Source organism: Varanus komodoensis, unplaced genomic scaffold (genome assembly GCF_004798865.1).
Source record: "Varanus komodoensis strain SLA01 unplaced genomic scaffold, ASM479886v1 scaffold1, whole genome shotgun sequence".
Taxonomy (NCBI): Eukaryota; Metazoa; Chordata; class Lepidosauria; order Squamata; family Varanidae; genus Varanus; species Varanus komodoensis.
In genome coordinates, this window is record NW_025335268.1 from 123,688,423 (window position 1) to 123,710,244 (window position 21,822).

General features: G+C 43.1%; 1 protein-coding gene across 1 annotated transcript; it reads left to right on the forward strand.

Moving 5' to 3' along the window:
* Positions 1 to 2,212: 2,212 nt before the first annotated feature.
* Positions 2,213 to 17,932, forward strand: ETV7 (ETS variant transcription factor 7). Its single transcript, XM_044444093.1, has 8 exons — positions 2,213 to 2,344; positions 5,681 to 5,810; positions 7,426 to 7,590; positions 8,718 to 8,840; positions 9,593 to 9,826; positions 12,027 to 12,169; positions 14,027 to 14,127; positions 15,613 to 17,932. Exons 1-8 carry the CDS (start codon positions 2,339 to 2,341, stop codon positions 15,725 to 15,727), a joined length of 1,017 nt encoding a protein of 338 aa, XP_044300028.1. The 5' UTR covers positions 2,213 to 2,338; the 3' UTR covers positions 15,728 to 17,932.
* The last annotated feature ends 3,890 nt before the right edge of the window (positions 17,933 to 21,822 follow it).

Genomic DNA, 21,822 nt, shown 5'->3' on the forward strand with positions numbered 1-21,822 from the left:
ATATGCGCTCTGGCAAGGATCTCTTCCTGCTCATGTTACTCCATAATATCTTGACTTGGCCCATTTGCCTTTTGAGATATCTTTGTAATAAGGTTAAAAGACCCACTCTTACCCCTGGGTCATATAGAGAGCACAAACAAATCAGTTAAAATAGGCTAACTTAACAGTTTGCTCAGTTTTCCTTCTGAAGGCCTACCTCCTTTGCAGCACGGTTTTGAATGCAAATCATTCACACTCACTCAGACACACCTTTTTGCTCCAAATGTTCCTGTGAAATATGAACAATGGGCATTGACGCACTACAGGTAGCCCTTCCAGTTCTACAAGCAAAGATAAATGAGTACTCTTTGTTTCAGCTATTGAGTGGTTAGTTGATTAGCTAGCCCCTCCCCCAAAGTGGCCAGGGCGACTTATTTTATATTGTTATTTATTTTATATTGTTATTTTTATATTGTTATTTTTGTATTTTACTTTATGTTGTGAGCCGCCCCAAGGCTTCGGCGAATGGGGCGGAATAGAAATGTTTTAATAAATAAAAAAATAAATAAAGTCAGAGCTCCCTGAGCCTGGCATTATAGATGAGTTTTCATATAATTTAATCTATAGCAAAGAGACATTTCTAAGCCAGAGACTCTGGCTAGGTTGGAAGTCATACCTGGGAGTAATCGCACTGAACTGAATGGAGCTCAGTTGCCAATAGACAAGTACAGTGGTACCTCAGCTCATGAACACCTTGGTTCATGACCAAATCGGGTCGCGAACAAAAAATTCGCGAAAATTTTGACTTGGGTCATGAACTCCACATTGGGTGGTGACCAAGATCTGAGCCACCTCCCCCCTCCCCCCGAGTGAGCAGATGGCCATGATCGCAGTTGCGTTCGTGCAGGGAAGATGTGTGATCGGGGCTGTGCTGTGCCTGTCTTTCCTGCAGGAGCGCGCCCGTGATCACGCACGTCTTCCCTGCACGAACACAACTGCGATCATGGCCATCTTCCCACTCGTGGGGTGGGGAGATGGCTATGATTGTGCTGGTTGCGGGGACGGGGGAGATGGCCGAGATTGCGCCCGTCTTTCCTGCAGGAGCGCACCCGTGCCAGGATTTCTTTGAGAAGCACCACCCCAACATAACTGTAATGAACAGAGTGTTGAATCTGATGACCTATAATGTGGTCTCTCATTTCTGGAGGGTTATGCAGCACAGGAAAAAACAAGTGACTATAGACAGATCTTTCACCAAAAGTGACCCTGCAGCTAAGAGACAAAGAAGAGAGGAAACTCCTGAAAGAGATCTCCCCAGTGTCCTTATGGAGGGGGACTCTCCCTCAAAACAGTAACCTCCCCCACCCCACCTGGGTTAGTGTTCTCCACTGTACTGTACAGTACTTTGTCACTTTGTTGTTCTTTGTCACTTTGATTCAAATTTTTCTGATTAAAAAAAATAGTTACAGAACAGATTAACCTTATTTACATTGATAGCACATTGGCCTCCCTGTGGGCTGCTGGCCCTCCTTCCTCCTTGGTCCTCCTGTGAAATACCACATCTTCAGAAGCACTACGAAAAGGACTGAGTTGGCTCCCCATGCCTTGCAGCAATCACACACCATTTTGGACTACTCGTAGCTTTTATTCCCTTCACATTCTTTCCTGTAGAGATGGCAACAGGCTGAGAGTGAGGGACCGGCCCAGAGTCACCCGCTGAGCTCCATGACTGAGTGGGGAGTAGCAGCCGGATCGCCCAGGTGCCCAGCCCAGCGCTTCTCACCTTCGCGCTGCACGTGGGCCAAGGCTGATTTTTAAAAGAGCGCTTAAAACATTTATTACTTGTTACATTAATCGGTGATATGCAGCGTTAGTCTGATCGAAGCCCCGTTCATTTCACGGGTCTACAGGATTGGATTCAGTCCGGTATTTATGACCATCCCTAGCGAGTGGACTCGCTCAGGGCACATGTTGTACTTTTCGTCAATGAGATTTCCAAATCAAGCTGCTGGATCCGCCCGATCCCGCGAGCCAAGACGCCAGCGCAGCCTGCTGAGGCTGGGTCGCTCTTCGCCGGACCCAGCAGGCGCCTCCCGCTTCTCTTGCAAGGAGCCAAAGACCCTTCCCCCTCGCGAAGCAGCGCGCCCCGTCCGGACGCCGAGCCGCTGCCCTGGCGCCGGCCCTGCGCCTGATGGGCCACCTCGATCGACTTTCGGATCCGGCTTGTTTCGGTTTCGCTTCTCAGAAAGAGAAGTCCTCGGAGACCACGTTGCTCTCCGCCCTTGTTCACGGGCGGAGGGAGGTGGGTCGGGGGCAGAAACCGGAATCGCATCCAGAGGTGCCTCGCCTTCCACCTGGAATGCAGGTAAGAGCTGCTCAGAGCCCTCGCGTGAGCTCGGCACGCCAGATACGCCTCCCCCCTTTGGCAGCCTTCCCCCCCTTGGAGGACGCTCCGGGGATGTACACGCCACCCGCGTGCATCTCCACCTGCAGCCCGCGAGCTGCGGCCGTCCCCATTCGCCCCTCCGTTTGATCTGCCCCTTTCCCCGTGGACCAGCTCTCCCAACACACGCCTCAGATTCCCAGGCACGCAGTTCCCTGTCGCCCCCGGCTTTTCCTTCCCCGTTCCCCAATCCCTCGACCCCCCCGCCCACCCAGACCTCCAATCCAAATGCGTCCAGGACCAACCTTCCCCGCCGCCCCTTGCTCCTCTCCAGAGCCTTCTCCCCGAGGGCTCATTTCACGAAGGGAAAGAGAAAGGCAGCGAGGGCTGCTAATATTCTTCGGAGCAGCCCTCCTGGAGAACAACAGTAGTGCTGCGGAGGGAGAGGATAAGTAACTTTAAAAAACCAAGACGAATAGGAAGGCTTGAAACTTTATTCCCTGGATATTTTTGCTTGTTTTAGGGAAACCGTTTTTAGGAAGCTTGACACAAGTGGCACCAAAAAGCCTTTTTTTCTTTGGAAGAGGGCATGTTTGCAGATGTTGTTAACTCACGTTAGAAAGTAGAAGAGGACTGCTTAGCCTACATGGTCACCTACCCCTCATTACATTTGCTGGAAAAGTAAAGAATTGGGCATAGGTTGTGAAACCTTGCAACTTCCAACTGATATCTTGGTGCAAATGGAGAAATCCAATGGTAGCTGAATAATCTGATTCCCATGTTCTGTAGCAAAGAAAAAAGATAGCATTATTATTTTTTTCATTTGTTTAAGCCAAGGATTGTTGATGTCGGTGCAATGACAATGTGTTATTGCATATCCTCAAGGCACTTAAAATAAATTTATAATGAGATTAGAACAAGACATCTTTTACTTTCATTTTCCTTGTAGAATGAATCTGAAACACATTTTTGCATGCTAAATTTGGAGTTCCCGTAGTCTAGTAAAATTTAATTATAACAGCAAAACCAAGAAGGAGTAATGTGGCCCTTTAAAGGCACAGAGCTTCCAAAAGTCCTAGCCTTGCCTCATTCACTGAATTTTACAAAGGGTAGTAGATTTCTATTCATAACTATCCTGCTTCCTCTATTACAGTTTCTGCCTTTTTTTAACTGAAAAGTATCTGCTAAGGAGAAAAAATGGAATTGCTGCACAGTGTCTTCTAATTGGTGGCCCTCCATCTGGAAGCTTGTTTATATATACCATCACATCATCTGTAATCCGCCAAATGTCCTGTCCTTGACAGTCCTGCTTAACTTATGTAAACTCGAGCCTTCCTTTATGGAATCAAACCATCTCATGCATATTTATTATTACTTAGATTATTGCTTTTAAGCAAGTTTTATTTATAAGCCAACCCTATGTGCCATTTTCCTAGCAGAAAGGTAGGATAGAAATCAAATACATAAAAAATGGCATCAGCTTTTGGTCAGTGGGTGCTCAATTCTAGTCCATGAAAACCTAGCTCATAATAAATGTGTTGGTCTTCAAGGTGTCCAAATATTTTTTCCAACAACAGATAACTTCTGTTCTTCTAATTATAAGAGCTCTCTTAAATCTATCTGTCCCTTCCCCCTCAACAATATGTCTTTTAAAAATACGCAGTCTTCACTCCATTAATTTTGAAGTAGTCTTATTGGTTTCACTGAGAATGCACAATTATAGAGAGAGACTTTTTAAACTTCATATATGTCACATATTTCTTCACCAGTAAATTTTGTTTGACTGTTATAGTCATTAAAAGTTTTAAATTTGCTGTAGCTATTTTTTTCAGTACTAGGCTTTTCATATTAGAGTACAGCCAAGTTACTTAAATTAGCTGTTGTAGAGTATACATTAGCAATGACTGATTACTCCAGAAGGATCCTGTTTTTATTATAGGATAATCTGTTAGAGCACAACTGAGAAAAAATTAAGTACACTGACTATGTAATTTCATACAGGTGTACCTAGAAGGCAATTTTACAAAAAGTTAAAGGGATTTTTTTTGGGGACGGGAATTGGAATAGTTTTGTGACAAAAGGGGAAAGGATTTTTAAACAATTCATATATCCCACTTTTGAAAGGAAGCTGTAATTGCTCCCATAAGAGCATGTTCCTGAGATGGTAGAATCCTGGAACATGTACAAAAGTGATTGTTTGGAAATGATTCACCAATCCCCCAAAAGTTCTTGCCATGAAGGGGGTCTTTATCTGATGGCACTCCTTGTACTTTGCCCACCAGAGTTTCCCCATTCCTGATGTTGCACAAGTTAGGTAGAAAAATGGTTTTTGTCTTCAAATATTCACAAAACTATATGGAACAATTTCTTTTACAAGGAGTTGGGCAAGCATGTGCAGCTGTCCGAGGTGTTGCTGGGGTATTTTAAAGGGGCTTCCATAGCTGTCAAAAATGGGGATCACGAAAGCTTACTTGATAGCTGCTTGTTGCCATCTCTACGGGAAAGAATGTGAAGGGAATAAAAGCTACGAGTAGTCCAAAATGGCGTGTGATCGCTGCAAGGCAGTCCTTTTTGTAGTGTTTCTGAAGATGTGGTATTTCACAGGAGGACCAAGGAGGAAGGAGGGCCAGCAGCCCACAGGGAGGCCAATGTTCTATCAAGCTTACCATGGGTTATTCTCTTGACAACCAATCATTGTGGCTCATTGCCAGGGTGGAATAAATTGACATGAGTATGTACATCCGAACAAGGAGAAAGCAGAATCCATATCTTTATTTTGAGGTCATAAACACACTTAAAATTTATTTTGTAAAGGATCGAAGACTATTAATAACATCATTCACAAGTTTATTGTCTGAATTAAAGGGAATGTATCATAGGGAGGCAGAACCTGTGGCTCTCCAGATGTTTATTATTTATTTATCATTTGATGTGGAGCACAGAGCCCCGTTCTCCACAGCCGTCTCGCTGCGACGTCAATCGGAAGTCTATTTATCATTTGATTTCTGGCCCACCCCATTAGCACACAGCTCCCTGGGCAGGTTACAAGCAGGGCTCTCCAGACGTTGTTGGACTACAGCTTCCAGCATCATAGAAAGAGCCTTGCTGGATTGGACCAAGGGCCCATCTAGTCCTGCATTCTCTTCAGACTATGGCCAGCCATCTGCTTGTGGGTCAGCACCACTTGGTCATGCTGGCTACAGTTTATGGGAGCTGGAGTCCAGCAACATCTAGGGAGCCCCCACCCTTCCATTAACAATGCCAGATGATTTCATACAGGGCATCTATTTAGCTTTAGTATGTTTCTCCTTTCTTAAGGGTGAAGTCAAAAGTAGTTCTTCAAGTCCTGTGATGCCATCTGTTTTGCCTCTGAAATTGCAGCCCACAGCTGAGATACCATCACAGCCACTCCATAATCGGCAAATCTGCATGTTGCCTGGCCGGCTCAGTGAGTAGAAGCAGCAGCATCCAAAAGCAGGTTTCATCTGTACAAGTAATATTGTGGGTCAAATTGGGTCAGGTGATGTATCTAGGAAGCCCATCCATTTCATGTACCAGTGAAAGGATGGATGGATGGATGGATAGAGGTGTATATAATAACTTTAGAATCATGGGGCTCAGAATACGTTCAGTACAAAAGTAACTTTCTCCTTGCAGGATGAGTTCTGAAAAGCCTGCTCTGCTATGTGTAGGGTGTCTAAGTTTGAGATGTGAAAAAGGATGCAGGCCAATGCAGTACATTGATGAGTTCAATATGACCAGTGTTGAATGTGCTAGGATGTTCATATTTCACACTGTGGGTGAAGAACTCTCATATTTGCTTTAAATATGTCATTCATTAAACAGGGATGGGAAACTCATCACCAGATCGTTTTGGCTCTCATCTCCCATTGGCCCTAGCTAGCATAATGAATGTTGAGGGAAGGGGGGTGTTGTAAGCTAGAACATCTGGAGGGCCACAAGTTGCCCATTGCTGCCTTCAGGAAAAGCAATGCTAAGAATGCCTTGTAAGGGGAACATTTAGACAGGAAGCAAAGGAAAGCTATAGCAAGATACAAAATATATTCTAGCCAATAGAGTTTAGCGAAGCAAGAAATGAAGACCCTCTTTGAGTGTCGTGTCTGAAACCAGCCTTGGTCAAAGCTGTGTATTTTGGCACAAGCATCCTGAGCAAACACAGAATTCAGCATTCCACACTCTGGGGGTAGTTGATAAAAAGCCATGCCCAGGATGCAAAGACAGACTTCAGAATGGGAGGGCACTACCTGGGGAAAGCTCGACAGTCGGAGCTGGGCCACAGGAGTGGGTGGGTTAGCTGAGTAGGCTTTGCATTGGCTGCGGTGAGGCTTCTGTGCCTTGTGCAGTTTTTTGCAAGATTGTGGGCCAAGGTTTCACTTCTGCTTCAATGTTAATTAATGCCTTCATTCATTCAATTTGAGATATGTTGCCTGGCCTGGGTCTTCACAATGTGAAGCAAGCAAAGGAAGAGCCTGTAGTGCTCTGGGAGCGCATCCACTTCCCAGTTTCTGTCCTGGGCACCTCCAAATGGAAAGTGGCAGGTGATAAGATAGCCCTCTGCCTTGCTCCTTGAAGAGCTCCTGCCAGTCCGTGTGGACCAGCCTTCCCAGCCTGGTGTCCTCCAAATGGGTCAGAATGCAACTCCCGTAATCCCAGGTGAATCCATCATGCTGGTCCAGGGTGATGGAAAGTGCAATCCAACATACGTGGAGGGCACCAGGTTGCAGAAGTCTGGAGCATATGATACTGATCTGACAAACAATTAGTCAGGTTTGAAGTAGGATACCTTCCTATGATCGACAGAAAACAAGAGGGAGGAAAATGGCTCTTTGAAAAGATGATAATATTGCTAGGCCAAGCTGGGATATTACTGGGACTGGGATAAGAGGAGAAAGATGAAATACCACAGCAGGCATTCTCTGCTTTGTTCCTGTGATAGGCTATGATTCTCTGGGCAAAAGGGGGAGGAACTGTGTCTGCATGGGGAGTGGGGGAGGATTTATCTTTTAAAATGTCATTTAAATATCAATCTGGTTTGCTCCCAGGAATCCAGCCGTCTCTATGGAGCAAGGATGATGTCATTCACTGGTTAAGATGGGCTGAAAAAGAATATTCGCTCCGGGAATCTGATGAAAAAAAATTTGAAATGAATGGGAAAGCCCTTTGTATTCTCACAAAGGAAGATTTCAGATTCCGGGCTCCTTATTCAGGTTAGAGGAGCTGCCCCTAAGTCCTTAACAGAAAGGAAGAAGCCTTTCCAGAACTTAGAGGAAAGAGAATTAGAAATATCTTCCACACTGACCTAGTTTTAGATCTAATGCTACAAGAGAGCAGGTGGAATGAATCTGAGAAACCTGGCCAGCTGGTTACTTTGCACATCCTCTTGACATTGAACAGTATTTGCAGAACTGCCTCAAGTGAGGGCAAAACAAACCTTTCAGCTGCAATCCAGTGGATGCTTACTTGGGAGTTGGACCAAGTAGGACTTACTTCTGAGCAAACAGCTTCTGGGTGGCACAAGGCACGTTCTAAACAAGAGGATAGACCATCTAAATCTCCATACTTCCAGTTGCTCATGCCAGAATAATTCCACAGAAGTCAAGAGGAGTTCAGTGGTAAGAGTAGCTCAAAATCTGGAGCCCTGCTCTCCTTGGCCAGTGTCATTATTCATTAGGCCAACCTAGAGAAGGCTCCATCAGGCTGCCAGCAATGGCTTCCTGCAGTCTTTGCACCTTACCTTGTTCTCTATGCTACAGCTGCTCACACCCCATCTTTTCTTTAAGGGGCCACTGAAAGCAGTGACAGTGGTGGGATTGGTTTATTTATTTATGCTGAGCTCATCACTAAGAATCCAGTTCATAGCTGGGACTATGCTAAAAATGATTATACTTAGATGGCCATTCCAATATATGGGTTCCTTCTGAAAGGCCTCATGAAAACATTACAAGCCTGGTGTTTTGGTCTTTAGGTCCCAGGATTCCTGAGCAACTGAAGCATATAAGCTTGAGGGATACCACATTACACCAAGGACTGCTGTAAGGGGACATGGCGTCATTCTGAGCAGGCCAAACTTAATGGCAACCTTCGGTGCCTCATGAACTAGGTATCAAGGAATGAACTTCTGACTTGCAAAAGAAGTTGGCAATTCCTGAGACTGAGTTCAAGTCCCATTGAATCAAGCAGCAGATGAGGGTTTCTTTTCAAGGTGAAATGGCTTTGAAAAATGGTGGCCAGTTTCCAACACATTGCTTGCATGATCAGAAAAAGCTGCAGTTCATATTCATTTTAAAGATATAAATCTGGTGGGACTGGTCTTTTTCCATTTCTGTTTCCACAGGAGATGTTTTGTATGAGTTACTCCAATACATTAAGACCCAGAGAAGAGCCCTTGTTTGCAGCCCTTTCTTTAAACCTCCCTTTCAGGATGTAGAACTAACACAGTCCCAGAGCACTGCAGAAGGTGAGTACCCCAGAGCAGTGGTTGAAATTAGGGTAAATCCCTTTCAGCTTGCACCTCAGGACTTGCAGATCCAAATCTTGTGTCTTGCTCCATCCCAAGGATCAGCAGGGATCTGGTCCTTTAAGGAAGGGTCTCCAGATTAGTGGTAGAGCATGGATTAGCATGCAAAGAGTTCCAAGCAGAATCTCTGTTGTCTCATTTTTGGTTAAAAGGATTGTGGGTGGTAGGACTGGGAATAACCTCTGCATTAGGCCTTGGAGAGTTTCCTGAGCGACTCGCCACGTTTTTTTCCTTTTCTCGAGGTAATCTCACTGTATTGAAGCTGAAGGAATGCAACAAGATAGATACTAGGGAAGGAAATTACACAGTAAGGGAGCAATCTCAGTCTTTCTGCAAGGCTAGTCAAGGCATTGCCCTGATCCTTCCTCTTTGCTGGCAAAGACAGAGATCTGCTGCTGGAAGTCTTCACTGAATGGTGGTGGAGCAGAAGACAGGGTGGTCTGGGGCTGTGTAGGGGAAGGCAGCTGAGGATCTAGATCATTCTAGGCTTCCCCAATACCCCACCATAACCCAAACCCATTGGAGATAATGGGCTAGGAGAGAAAGAGAAAAAGGGTTGACCTTCTCTACCAGCATGAACCAGCAGAGCTTTGGAAATAGCAGCAGTTCCATCATGGGTTGCTGTGCCCAAGTTATTTTATGCCATCCAGGTGAAATATGACTTACTGAAAGATGCTCTGGTGTCCTCACAGGCCTGAAATACAGGTTAGAAGGTCTCCCGGCCAATAGCCATGCACTACCTGCAGAATGCTTGATCAGCGCTACTAGCCATCCAGGCCAGGCAGGCCATCTGACGTCTTCCTCCACGGCTTTCCACAGTCCCAGGGCAACCTCCCTTCCTCACTGCGGCACAGAAATCAGCCACAGGGCAAATGTTTGTTCTTTTCCTATGACATCATCAGCTCCAGTCAGTGGTAAAATTGCAGGTAAGAACTGGTTCTCTGAGACAAGTTGCTCTGCTGTCATTTGGATGTCACAGATGATCCAGCTTTGCAATCCTATGCATATTTATTATTATTATTATTATTATTATTATTATTATTATTATTACATTTCTATGCCGCCTCTTGCCGAAGCCTCGGGGCGGCTTACAACACAATAAAATACATTGAAATACAATAGAACATAATAAATTACCATCAAATACAAAAATACAAAAAATACATTGAGTTACAAACATAATAATATAAACTTAAAATTATCAGAATAAAATAAGTAAATATTTAGACAGGAAAAGTTTTACCATTCCCCGCATTCGCCAGGCAGCATGACGAACTGGGGAATGCTGCAAGTTTCAGGATGTTTTTCTGTCTGAACATGCATAGAATTATGGCCCATGGCGTTTAGCAGTCATGTGCAGCATTTTCTAAATTGAGAATCTTTTAGATATTATTTCAGTACTTTTAACAACAACGCTTTAAGGTAGGCTGTTATTGTTTCCATATTACGGACAGAGGATTGCAGCTAAGAGATAGGGGCTTATTTGAGGCTACCCAGTAAATGCCTGGTTAAGCTGAGACTCAAAGCAGGGATGAGAGTTGACCTGTTATAGAGGTTGAGAGCATGAGCTCTCATATAAAACTTTGAAGAATATAATTTTACTGCCAGTTAATATCCCTGCATTAGCATTATAGCACTGCAGGTGGCATATAGGTTGGTTGGAAATGGAGTAAGAAATTTCAAGAAACATCCAGTCTGCAGAAAGAGTGAGAATCCTAGGCACATAATCTGGTAATATTTCTGGTTGTGAAAAAGCATGCCTCTATGTGGCTGTTTGGATTATTATGGTTTGTTGCTTCTACCGCATAGTCCTGCATCAGGGTGCTGCTTTAGTTTTCAGAAGCTTACATGGCATCCTTAGTAGAAGCAAGGACTGCACCTGTAGTTTCTATCTTAATTCAGACCTGAACTACCCATGGTAAAGGAAACCGAGGCTTCCTCACTCAATCTTTTATAGCGAGTGAATCAAGGGGGTGCTTTTAAAGAAGAATAGTCTGCTGGAAAACGATGCTTCGACTTTTCTCCCAGACCACCATCTCCCATCTACAAATGCTTCCTTGAGAGCATTTAGCCTTCATCCAACATTAAAACACACAACAATTTTTGAGATCATTTTTTTACCCCAGACCCAGAATTGCCTCTGGTGCTACAAATGTCCCCTATGAAAGGCCATTTTTATACTGTTTCCCCAATAGGTTACAGCTGACATAACAATGAATTTCAGGATTTGGCTATCACAGATAACAACCAGACTGATTTTTTCTTGCATCAGTCCCAAACTAGCATAACCGTTCTTCAGCCTATCAGCTCACAGTCAGCATAACAATGCTCACCCCCAATAGATTTTAGGTTTTTGCTTGTCCTTTTTTCTGGCACTCAAACTAAAATGACCTGTAGATGACATTATTTTATGGCCCACAGAAGTTTACACTGTTTGGGGTAACAAAAGCACCCCAGTGACCTACAGTTATGCAGACTTGGGAATATAATTTTTGTCCCTGGCCTATTTGGTTTATAGAAAGAGAACTACAAAAAGCAAATGGCTAAAATTTGGGAACATATTTGACATTGTCCCAGAGAAACTAGATTATAGGTCTACTTATGTGTAAGTTACAAAACAACAAAATGCAAGCCTGGGGTGTAACAAATCACCCCAGGATGCAGGATAAAAGTGTTCTTGCCCAGCCAGACTTGTAATTCAGTCCAGCTGAGGGAAATATGGCCAGAAGACCTTTGCAGGTACAATTGGTAGGAGAAGGAAAGATTAAGTAGCCCTCTTCCCTCACCCTTTATTTCTGACAAATGCCTTTGAATTTATAAAACACTGGCTTGGGAATTTGTGATTGCTGAGGTAAGAATTAGTTCCTCTCTTAGCTGCTGCCTGCGCAAAGGCGCACACTTAATTTCTCACCCACTGAGAGCATGGGAGAGTTGCCTTTGTCTTCACAGATGCAGTGCAGTAGTATCATCATATAACTCATCCCTCCTTCCTTTCTTTGGTCATTGCTCAGCAGTAGCAGCCAGGAAATATATTTCTCTGCTTCCCCAAAGAATGAAACAGAATGAGCAGGCAATACTTGTGCGGTCATTACAACTTTCAGTGATTCCTCCTGTATTGACTTTCAGACTGCAGATTGCTCTGGGATTATGTTTACCAGCTCCTCTGTGACAGTCGATATGAACCGTTTATCAAATGGGAAGACAAAGAAGCAAAGACATTTCGGGTTGTTGATCCCAATGGACTAGCCAGACTTTGGGGAAATCACAAGGTACCTAATAAACTTCTCATCTTTTTATCATTTCAAGAGAAAACTATTCAGGCCATTCCTAATCCAGGAGAAATCCCTGAAGTTTTCTGCACTGTACTTAGGAGATATATATTTTACCCAGTCAGTAAATGTAAATATCAGTAACTTGTAAATGTCCTTTGGGGGTGCACAGAGTGAATAGATGCTGTGGTACATCCAATTCCTTCAGTGGGAGGAGTTCTTTGCCAGTAGAGTGCTCAGAAATAAGCACATTTATTTCAAGACTGGTCTCATTGTCAGTAGGACAGCTCTAAGCTGTTTCAAAACAAATTCTTTCAGGCCAGCTTGTGGCCTGAAAGAATTTATAGTCTAACTTAAGCACCATCCCTTACCATAGGTACATGTAGGATTAACATTGAATTCAACCCAATGGATGCTGATGGGAAAGGCTTCACTTTAGCTCATTGGCCAGAGCCCTTTGTTCAACTGTATCTGTGCCATTGGAAGCTCCAGCCCCAACGTTCTCGCCAAGCAGCCGTTCCTCAGTTGGCAAATGCTCCACGTTGGAGCTGGCCCCATCCACCATTCCATTCATGAACACCGTCCTCAGATCTTGTGGGGAGCGTTACAGGATGAACACCTTCATCCCAGAAAAAACACTTCCTTGATGTTGCAAAGGGAGATTTTTCTTCTGGAGAGAATTTGCCTCCTCCAAGCTTGATTCCTGCCCCATCCCACCATTCCTTTTGTGAAACAGGCTCAGACGCCACTCCTGCACATTATTAGCTGATCATTATTGGGTTTAACACAATGCTTTGCATGTAGAACAAACTTCAGGAGCTGTTACCACAAGAAAACTCGAAAACAGCCCCTACCAATATATATACTCATCAGAAGTAACAGCCCCACCACTCTTTATATGGTTCATCATGCAGGTCAAAAGACACTTGATAACCTTTGTGTTTCTCCAGTTAATGGAGCTGTTATACAATGATGCAGAAGACAAGAAAATCTTACCTTCCTAGTCTTTTTTTTTTTTTTTTTCATGGTAAAACCAGATGCCTGCCTTTCATCCAGAAAGTTAGATTTTTATGGGTGCTCTGTCCTGCCTTAGAGGTGCCATATTCCCATTGGCATTACTTATTTCCTTGAAGGAGAATCCATGGTGTTCCATTCAAACAGCAACATTTGTTAATGTGATATCATAAAGCCCCATTTGCATTTGAAACTCTTTGCTGCACCAGTTGGATGTATAAGAGGGGTCTGGATCAGTGGTAGGGCACATACTTTGTACATGTAAAATCCAAAAATTTAATCGCAAAAGTTTTTTTTTAAACCCTGTATTTTATTGAGTGAATAAAATACAAATGAAGAATAGATATAATGCAATTAAATCAGAACCAATTTTCTGTATCAGTATTATACAACAAAAATAAAAGACTATGCCAAAATATCCTTTTGCTAACTTGATTTAATAAATTGTTGAAATACCCATTTTTGCTGCAATATCTGATCTGTATTTGTTACGTTATTGTACAGATCTAGACCACTGTTCCTAAAAGATCGCCACTATGGTCATGCCTAGGCAGACCTTTAGTTCCCGCAAGTGCACAGTTCCAAATAAGGTCAACAGACCCAGTAGCTGCTCAATTTAATTTTAAGTCAGATTTAATTAAGTACTGCAGATTATAATTAAGTGCTATGAATTATAAAGTTTAAAGTTAATTTCTCAGACTGCCTTTGCTAGTCCAGCAGCCTATCTCCACTCACTTTTGGTCCTGCCACCAGATTTCCTGGCACTCTTTGACTAATTCATTTGCATGATGATCAAAATAGCTAAGCAGTCAGTTTCAAAGTTTTTCTCTCTTGAATCTGTAGAACCGACAAAACATGACATATGAGAAGATGTCAAGGGCGTTGAGACATTACTATAAACTCAACATCATCAAAAAGGAACCTGGACAGAAACTCTTATTCAGGTGAGGAAGGAAATAAAAAGCAATGTGCAGAGTGACTCCAAGGGTGAGGTATTGCTGGAGAACGGCATGACAGGGAGTCAGATGTGGGAGTTGTATGCTCTGTTGGAGCTCTGCAGCTCTCTGGCCAAGCGCTTCATAGTGGATAAGGAGGGGAGGGGAGCCTTGGTTGGGCCCCACCTGCAGCAGAAAAAAGTCCCAGGGATTGCTGTGGGCTGCAGGTCAGTTCCCATGAAAGCCAACCCCACACCCTTCAAAACCACAATAGAAACAATGCATTGGACTTTGGAAGATCTCTTCTGCTTTTGGCTAAGCTGCATGCTGCTTTACATGTGTAGCAGGTACCTGATCAGGACCTCCATGTGCATTTAGGAGGGGGATGTTAAGCCTTCCCATCCAGCTGGAAGCATCTGGAACATGTCCCAGAATGCAGTCCCTGCTTGTGACTTTTTCCAAATAAAGTGGCCTGGTTAAGCACACTGGAGAAGTCAGCATATCCAAAGGATAGAAGTCATCTGGAGATGAAAGGAATATACAAAAAATACTGACTACTTAAACAGTGTTGGACTTGCTTCTACAAACCTAAAGGGAACTGGATTACAATCCCCCATGAAACGCAAGTGATCAAGCAATATGATCTCAAAGGATGCAAATACTCTTAAAAATTTAGCATTACATGGAGCTGTTGGCTGGAAATAAATTACTTAACAAGTCTGAGTTTAAAGTCACACAACTCTCTGAGGTTCATGCCTGAAACTCAACTCTAAGTATTCACAATTTTGGTATTTATATTTTAGTATTTTTTTCGATTTATAGCCTGCCTTTTTCCTACAAAGGGCTCAAGGAAGCTTACATCATTCTCCTTCTCCATCTAATCCCCACAACAACAACCCTGTGAGGTAGGTTGGGCTGAGAGTCTGTGACTTGTCCAAAGTCACCCAGTTGGCTCCATGGCTAAGCGGGGACTAGAACCCATCTGGGTCCCAGTCCCATGCTCTTAACCACTACACCACACTGGCTCTCCAGTGAGTATTGAATTTGACTTCCACATTTGAGCAATAGGAATTAGCTCAGGAGCCTGAGTTATGTCTTCTGACAAATACAAAAACCTAGTTTTCTGTAGATTATTCTACTTCGCCCAAATCTCAACGTCTGTCGTCGGTTGCAGCGTAGCTTTTCTTTTTTCTGTGTACTGGTGGTGTTACCAATCATGAGGAAGTAGGGCAGATTATAACTTAAAATGGCAAAAATCAATACAAGATACGTTTTGTCAATGTGATTCTTCAGCGTGTAAGCAGCTAAACATCTTGATCTTCCATTTAATAGTGCCAAGCTATAAGCACCTCTTGTTTAGTACCATCTGCCTTGCAGAATTAATGAATTATTTTTTATAAATACAAGCCCTGTAGTGGTCAATAATAATAATATAATGGGCCTTGATTGCATCATCACAATGCTCAGAGCAGTTTATGCATTATTTCATTTCAGATTCCTCAAAACTCCTGGAGAGATAAAACATGACAGATCCAATAAAGGCGAACAGCTGGACAATGAAGAACAAGGAGAGGATTGGAAAGAGGATGTGCTGGAAGTCTCTCCTTAGACATTTGCCAAGCTACAGCAGTATTAAAATTGTGTGTTTTGTGATGAAAGGTTTTTAAATGAAGGTTGAAGTGAAACATCTCAGGGTCACTCTATTTTGTAGCTTACTGCAGCTCAAATGTGTGGAATTAATCCACTAGACCTGGGTCACCTTTGGATGAGATAATCTCCTTTTAAGGTTCTGTCAAACTGTAAGTGAAGTTTCTGCACCAAAGCAGTAGGCATCTTGTTGCTGGGGGACTTGCCTGCTACTCAGAGAGCAGAGCAGCTTTTACACACACACACACACGTGCCACAGAGCATTATGAAGTTTTGTAACCAGTAAGACTCAATGTATGTGCGTGCAAACACAAACAGAGGCAAACTGATCAACGTGTTGCACCAGACTAAAGCAACATGACAATAAGCAGGGAAAGACAGTACTGCTTGACAAATACACAAGCACCACAAAAATGGGAGCTGGGATTAATTTGGCTTTTGTGCCTCACATAATTTTGTCTTGGGTAAAAATTATGGCCTCCACCGAAAGCAGAAAAATTTGAAATGTGTGAACTTGGCTCCAAAATGCATGAGTGATTTCAGAGTAGAGAAAGTAGACTGCTTGATAAACCAGCTAAGGCCTGAATCTCTCTCAACTGCTAATCAAAATCAAGATAATTATTGCCTCAGCAGAACCTAATTGCACAAATTGTTTTCTTTTTCAGTGGATGAGGTTGCCATTACAGGTTTGTTTTTACAAATGGGAAATGGCAGTCTGAGTGGGGAAGAAAGATACCCTTTAACATATTCCTGCTAACATAAAAACCTCCATCCCAGATGCACAAGCACAAAATACTAACTTTTGTCCTTGAGCCGCAGAGATTTAAGGTAGCACATGAGCAATAGCAAGAATCAAGTCCATCTTGCAGGCATGAGAAGAAAGTGAGAAACATCCTGGGGTGTGTGCCTGAAATTATTTTTATGTTCATTATCAAATATTGGATGTCAACACTGAATGCTTTTCATTTCAAGATTGCTGGTGATGTTTATGGTTTGGTTCTAGTTGCATAGAACTAGTCTTAAACATTTTTAATTTAATCAAAAGATGCATCCAGCTTATTCAATGGGGCCTAGATGAGCAATGAGATGAGGAAGCAAGCAGGGGTTCATCTGAACAGGCATCACATGTGTGAAGGTTGCTTGTGAACTTCCACACAAGTAGAAAGTAGAGTGACCTTGCTGCTGGGTCCAATATGGATCTATGGAAATCCTTCGATTTATTATGGTGATTGCAATAGATCTCAAGCTATAGGACATGACCTGCTTGGGAGAGAAAGAGTACCTTTTCTGTATGTGTAGATCAGGAACATCAAAGATCTGTCCACCTGTGGACTGAATTCAGGTTTGGAGAAGTTTTCAGGAGGGACATTCCAGTGGTAGATACACCCAAAGACAAAAGGAAGCAGAATCAGAAATGCTACTGTATTTCAATTTATACATGTTTTAGTCTTTTAGAATAGGCAGAAAACTTGCAGAAGCTGGAACAGCACAATTGATCAGAGGTTGGGGCCAGCTGGAAAACCTGGGCAGGTCAGATTTAGCCTGTGGGCTTAAGGTTTGATAACCCTGATGTAGAAACTTCTAAGGTAGGGTAAAAGACTGAGCCAAAACCAGTAGATCCTGTCAAAGAAGCCTCCTTGATCCTCTAGTTTCATGGGATGGGATGTCACCTTGGAGGCCTCTATTTAGAGGAAACTGATTTGGGAAGGAACCTCGCCCCCCGCCAAAGAGTAGCCCATTTCTCCTAATGATGCTATCCTCTACATGGTTCTAGGAGAATGTCAGGAAGATTGTGTCCTACTGTTCATCCAATGGTTGCGCTGGGGCTAATATTCCAGTCTGCAGATCATCACTTGCAATATCAGGCTGTATACACAGAGCTGCATACAAGGATTTCTGCATTAAGGGGCATGTGTGGAGTGCTGGGAACAGAAGGTGGAAATAGGTCTACAAGGGAGAGCAGAGTTCAAAATGTTTGAAAAATGCTGGGTAAGGGGATGAATGCTAATTTTGTACTTGATTTGTAGTGACTCTCAATTGATTACTAATATATGCACTTGATGTTTTGCTACAGCAGGAACAAGCAAAGGTTGTTACATAGGTAGACAGTGACGGGATTTGCTGTTATTTTATGATGCTATAAAATAAATTGAAGAGGAAGCATGAATCAGAGGATTTGGTGATTTTTTTCTATGATCCCTTTTTAATGCTCAAGCTGACACATTACCTATACTGAAAGATTTATTCCAAGGGTTCAGTTTTTTCAGCATGGAAGCTGAAACAGTTGAGGACTTCCTGAAGCCAAGCCCACAGAGACTCCCTTGTCTTAATTTTAACTCAGTGACCTGGCTCACACAACACAGCAACCCTTGATGGGCAACTAGCCATGGTAGGCTATTGTGTGGTTCAAGACCAGAATAGTTTCTGCAGCTGTCTTATTTACATATACAACTCTAACCCATAAATGAAGCAAAATGCCAACTGAAATAACCTGGTACATTCCCCATTCGGAAAACAGGCATACTGACAGCATTTGTACCCTCTTGTTGATGCTCACTTGGTTTGCCCAGTCTAGGTTAGCTGCAGGTCCCTGGAGATGCACACGAACCCAGATTCTTGTGACCCTAGCCTGAAGCCTAATCCCAATGCTAACACCCACATATGCTCCCTATACCTTTGGACAACATGCAGAAAGGCAGTGCTCAGGATATTCATATTGCCTGCTTTGCTATTTTGTCTATTTCCAGGCTCTGGATGTGCACAGGGAGCCAAGTTCTCCTAATCCAAAATGTAACCCCAGTGCTGACACCCAGGTATGATCCCTGCACATTCAGAAAACACAGCCAAAGGCAGGGGCATTCTGGCAGACTACTCACTTTGCTTGAGCAATCAGGTTCTAGGTCCCTGATCATGCAAAGCAACCAGGTTTTCCTAATCTTGATTTGACATTTAACTCTAAAACTGAGGTACATTCTCTATACAGACAGTGTGCAGAAAGGCTATTCTTATGAACTGCCCAATTAAGCCTATTCTATGCCCCTTGGCATACAGGTTTTCCTAATCCTGATTTTAACCCTAACACCCAGGTACACTTTCTATACGTTTAGATGCACTAGGTCAGCAGTTGAGCTGTTCTTTTCCTTCTTAGATTTATATCCCACTTTTTTCTTTTCTAAAAAAAGAACTGGCTTACATCATTCTCCCCCTGCGGCTTCCAATCTTATCCCCTCAACAGCAACCCTGTGAGGTAGGTTGGGCTGATAGTCTGTGACTGGCCCAAAGTCACCCAGTTGGGGCCATGCTGAATGAATCTGGATCACCTGACACTACAATGGCTGTTATTGACTATCTTTTCTGCCTAAATGAGTCCATTTCCTGCTTAAATAAGGTTATTTCCCATACCCTTGAAATGAACAGGAACTCAGGTTTTCCTAACCCCCAACTGAAATTATTCTGAACTCTGACTTGCAGGTATAATTCTTACCTATGCAGACAGCATGCACAAGGCAGTACAGGGGCAAATCTATGTGGCAGTCACCAATCCAGCTGTCTTTCTGGCTTGGCAGGGCCTTCTCAACAGGAGCCACATCAGGTTCCAGGACCCAGGTTTCTTGAAACATGGAGACTGAGCAGTGACTTTATCTCCGCTCTCCTGGCTTCCAGGACAGGTCTCACAAACAGAATATACATTTGCACATGGTCAACATTCTGTTCCCAGACCTCAGGTAGAAAAACCCTAGCTACAACCCAGACATTTTAGTTTTTATCACAACGGTCTAGCAGCCAGTATTAAGGTCAATGCCCCAGGAGATAGTTCTGAGCTTTAGGTTCCATCCTGGGAGGTACCTGGTACACCCATCCACATGTCAAGAGGTTCCTTAGAGTAGTCGTGTTGATTTGTTGTCCCTAGTCTTGAGGCTCCTCACCAGGTGGCAACCATTCTCAAGGTCTTATCCTTAGTAGCCCTTACCTCTGCTAGAAGAATTTCAGCCTTAGTGGTCATCTTTTCTGACAGGACCTTTCATAAAGACAAGATACTCTTTTCAGATCCAGCAAAAAAAATCGTTTCCCTCCGCTTGTAGCTCTCCACACCCCACAGAACGTCACACCCTGGATTCCAGGAACATGGTTAAATTCTATCTAGGCGGGACCAGACCACACAGGAAATACAACTCTCTATTTCCTTCAGGACCTTTTCCCAAGGGAAGAAACTGTCCATGGCCTTATTGGCTGAGTAGGTGCATGCATGCATCATGCTGACCTACACATCCAGGAACATGGCAGTACCTACTGGTATCCTGGCCCACTCCATGAGGTGCTTGGTCACCTCTGCAGCTTTTCATGGGAGGGCCAAAGAAAAGATACACAAGCAGTCACTTAGTCTATCAGTGCAGACTTTCATCATGCACCATGAGTGCGTCTGTATATCCTCTGCGGAGGGTGCCCTTCTAATCCTGTCAGGATTGGCTAGAGGGATCTGTTGATCTGCTGCAGATGCACTGCTGTTTCATATCTTCTGGCCTTCTGTGCTTAGGAGATAAACAGAAATTCTTGTGCAGGTGCAATCGAGATATGCTAAAGACTGTAAAGCATGGGGGTTCTACAAAGACCTAACAGTTTGATCAAGTGATGCTTAAAACAAATGAGAAAATTATCAAGAGACTGTAGGATTTTTTACTTGACAGGAAAATGGAAGGGGAACAGGTTAAGGAAACTATAATAACATGGGCACAAAACTTTGGATTTAATGTTGAACTAGAAAAGTGACAAAAACTATGGGAAAGAAACATTAAGGTAACATTAGCAACTTTGTATAAAGAAAATTTATATAAAATGATGTATAGATGGTATTTGTCACCAAGTCGATTAGCTAAGATGTTTCCAAATGTCAAACAGATGTTGGAAATGTAAACATAAAGTGGGTACTTTTTATCCTATGTGGTGGACTTGTGATAAGGCAAAAAATATTGGATTAAAATACATAGATGAATGGAGGAAATATTACAAAAACCCTTTGCTTTTAAACCCGAAGTTTTCTTGTTAGGCATCATACCAGAAGACATTAACAGACAGGAAATGTATCTGATGCTGCCCCTAATTACAGCGGCGAGGATTGCATTTGCTCAATATTGGAAAAGTGAGGAGCTGCCCACTGATGGATTGATTGTAAGAAAGATCTTGGACTGCACAGAAATGGATAGATTGACTTTATCACTGAAGGAGAAAGAGGATACTAACTTCTATCGAACTTGGGATTTTTTCTATAATTGGCTGGAGAAACGGGACTTGGCGTAAACTTAGAGATGTTTTTAAATTATTATAAATTGATTTGAATTTGACTTTAGAATGTTAAAAATATGTAGTAGGAGGTTGACCCAGTAAATCTGATGTATGTGATGTTTGATGTTTTTAGTGTTGGTTTAAAATTTTAATAAAAAAATTATAAAAAAAATAATTCTTCACTTACTGGTGAATTTCTGCTCTACGGCTAGGCCCACCATCAGGGTGATTAGTCAGACCAGGCAGTGTGTTTCTCCTCCTCCAAATACGAACTGCCTCACAAGGAACTGGATGATCATTGGTTAGAGACCTAACAGATTCGGCTGCTGGAAGAATCAGCTGGAGCTTTTAGGAGAGCCCCACCTCCTCTGGGAAGTTCGGATCAAAGCCTGCTGTGCCAGTCCTGGGGGTGGGGCCTTTTCCCTAGGAGCAGGCTTTCACTCATGAAGCACATTCACTGGTAAGTAAACAATTTCCATTTCTTACACATTCGGACAACATGCATTCAAAGCTGCACTCAAGTTGTTGTTCACTGTTCATCTTTCTGCCCAACTGAGTGTATTTCCAGGCACCCAGCCATGCAAAGAAACCTCGTTTGTCCTAGCTTTAACCTGGAGCTGACCCAAACCCTACTATCTCTGCTGTCCCCAACTTTGATACGACTTGAGCCAGCTCATGGACTTCTGCCCTATTTTTAAGCTGTATTTTATGGTATGTGAGATGAAAAACCACCTGAACAAGATCTTGTCATGCTTGTATAAAACCAACACATACCCA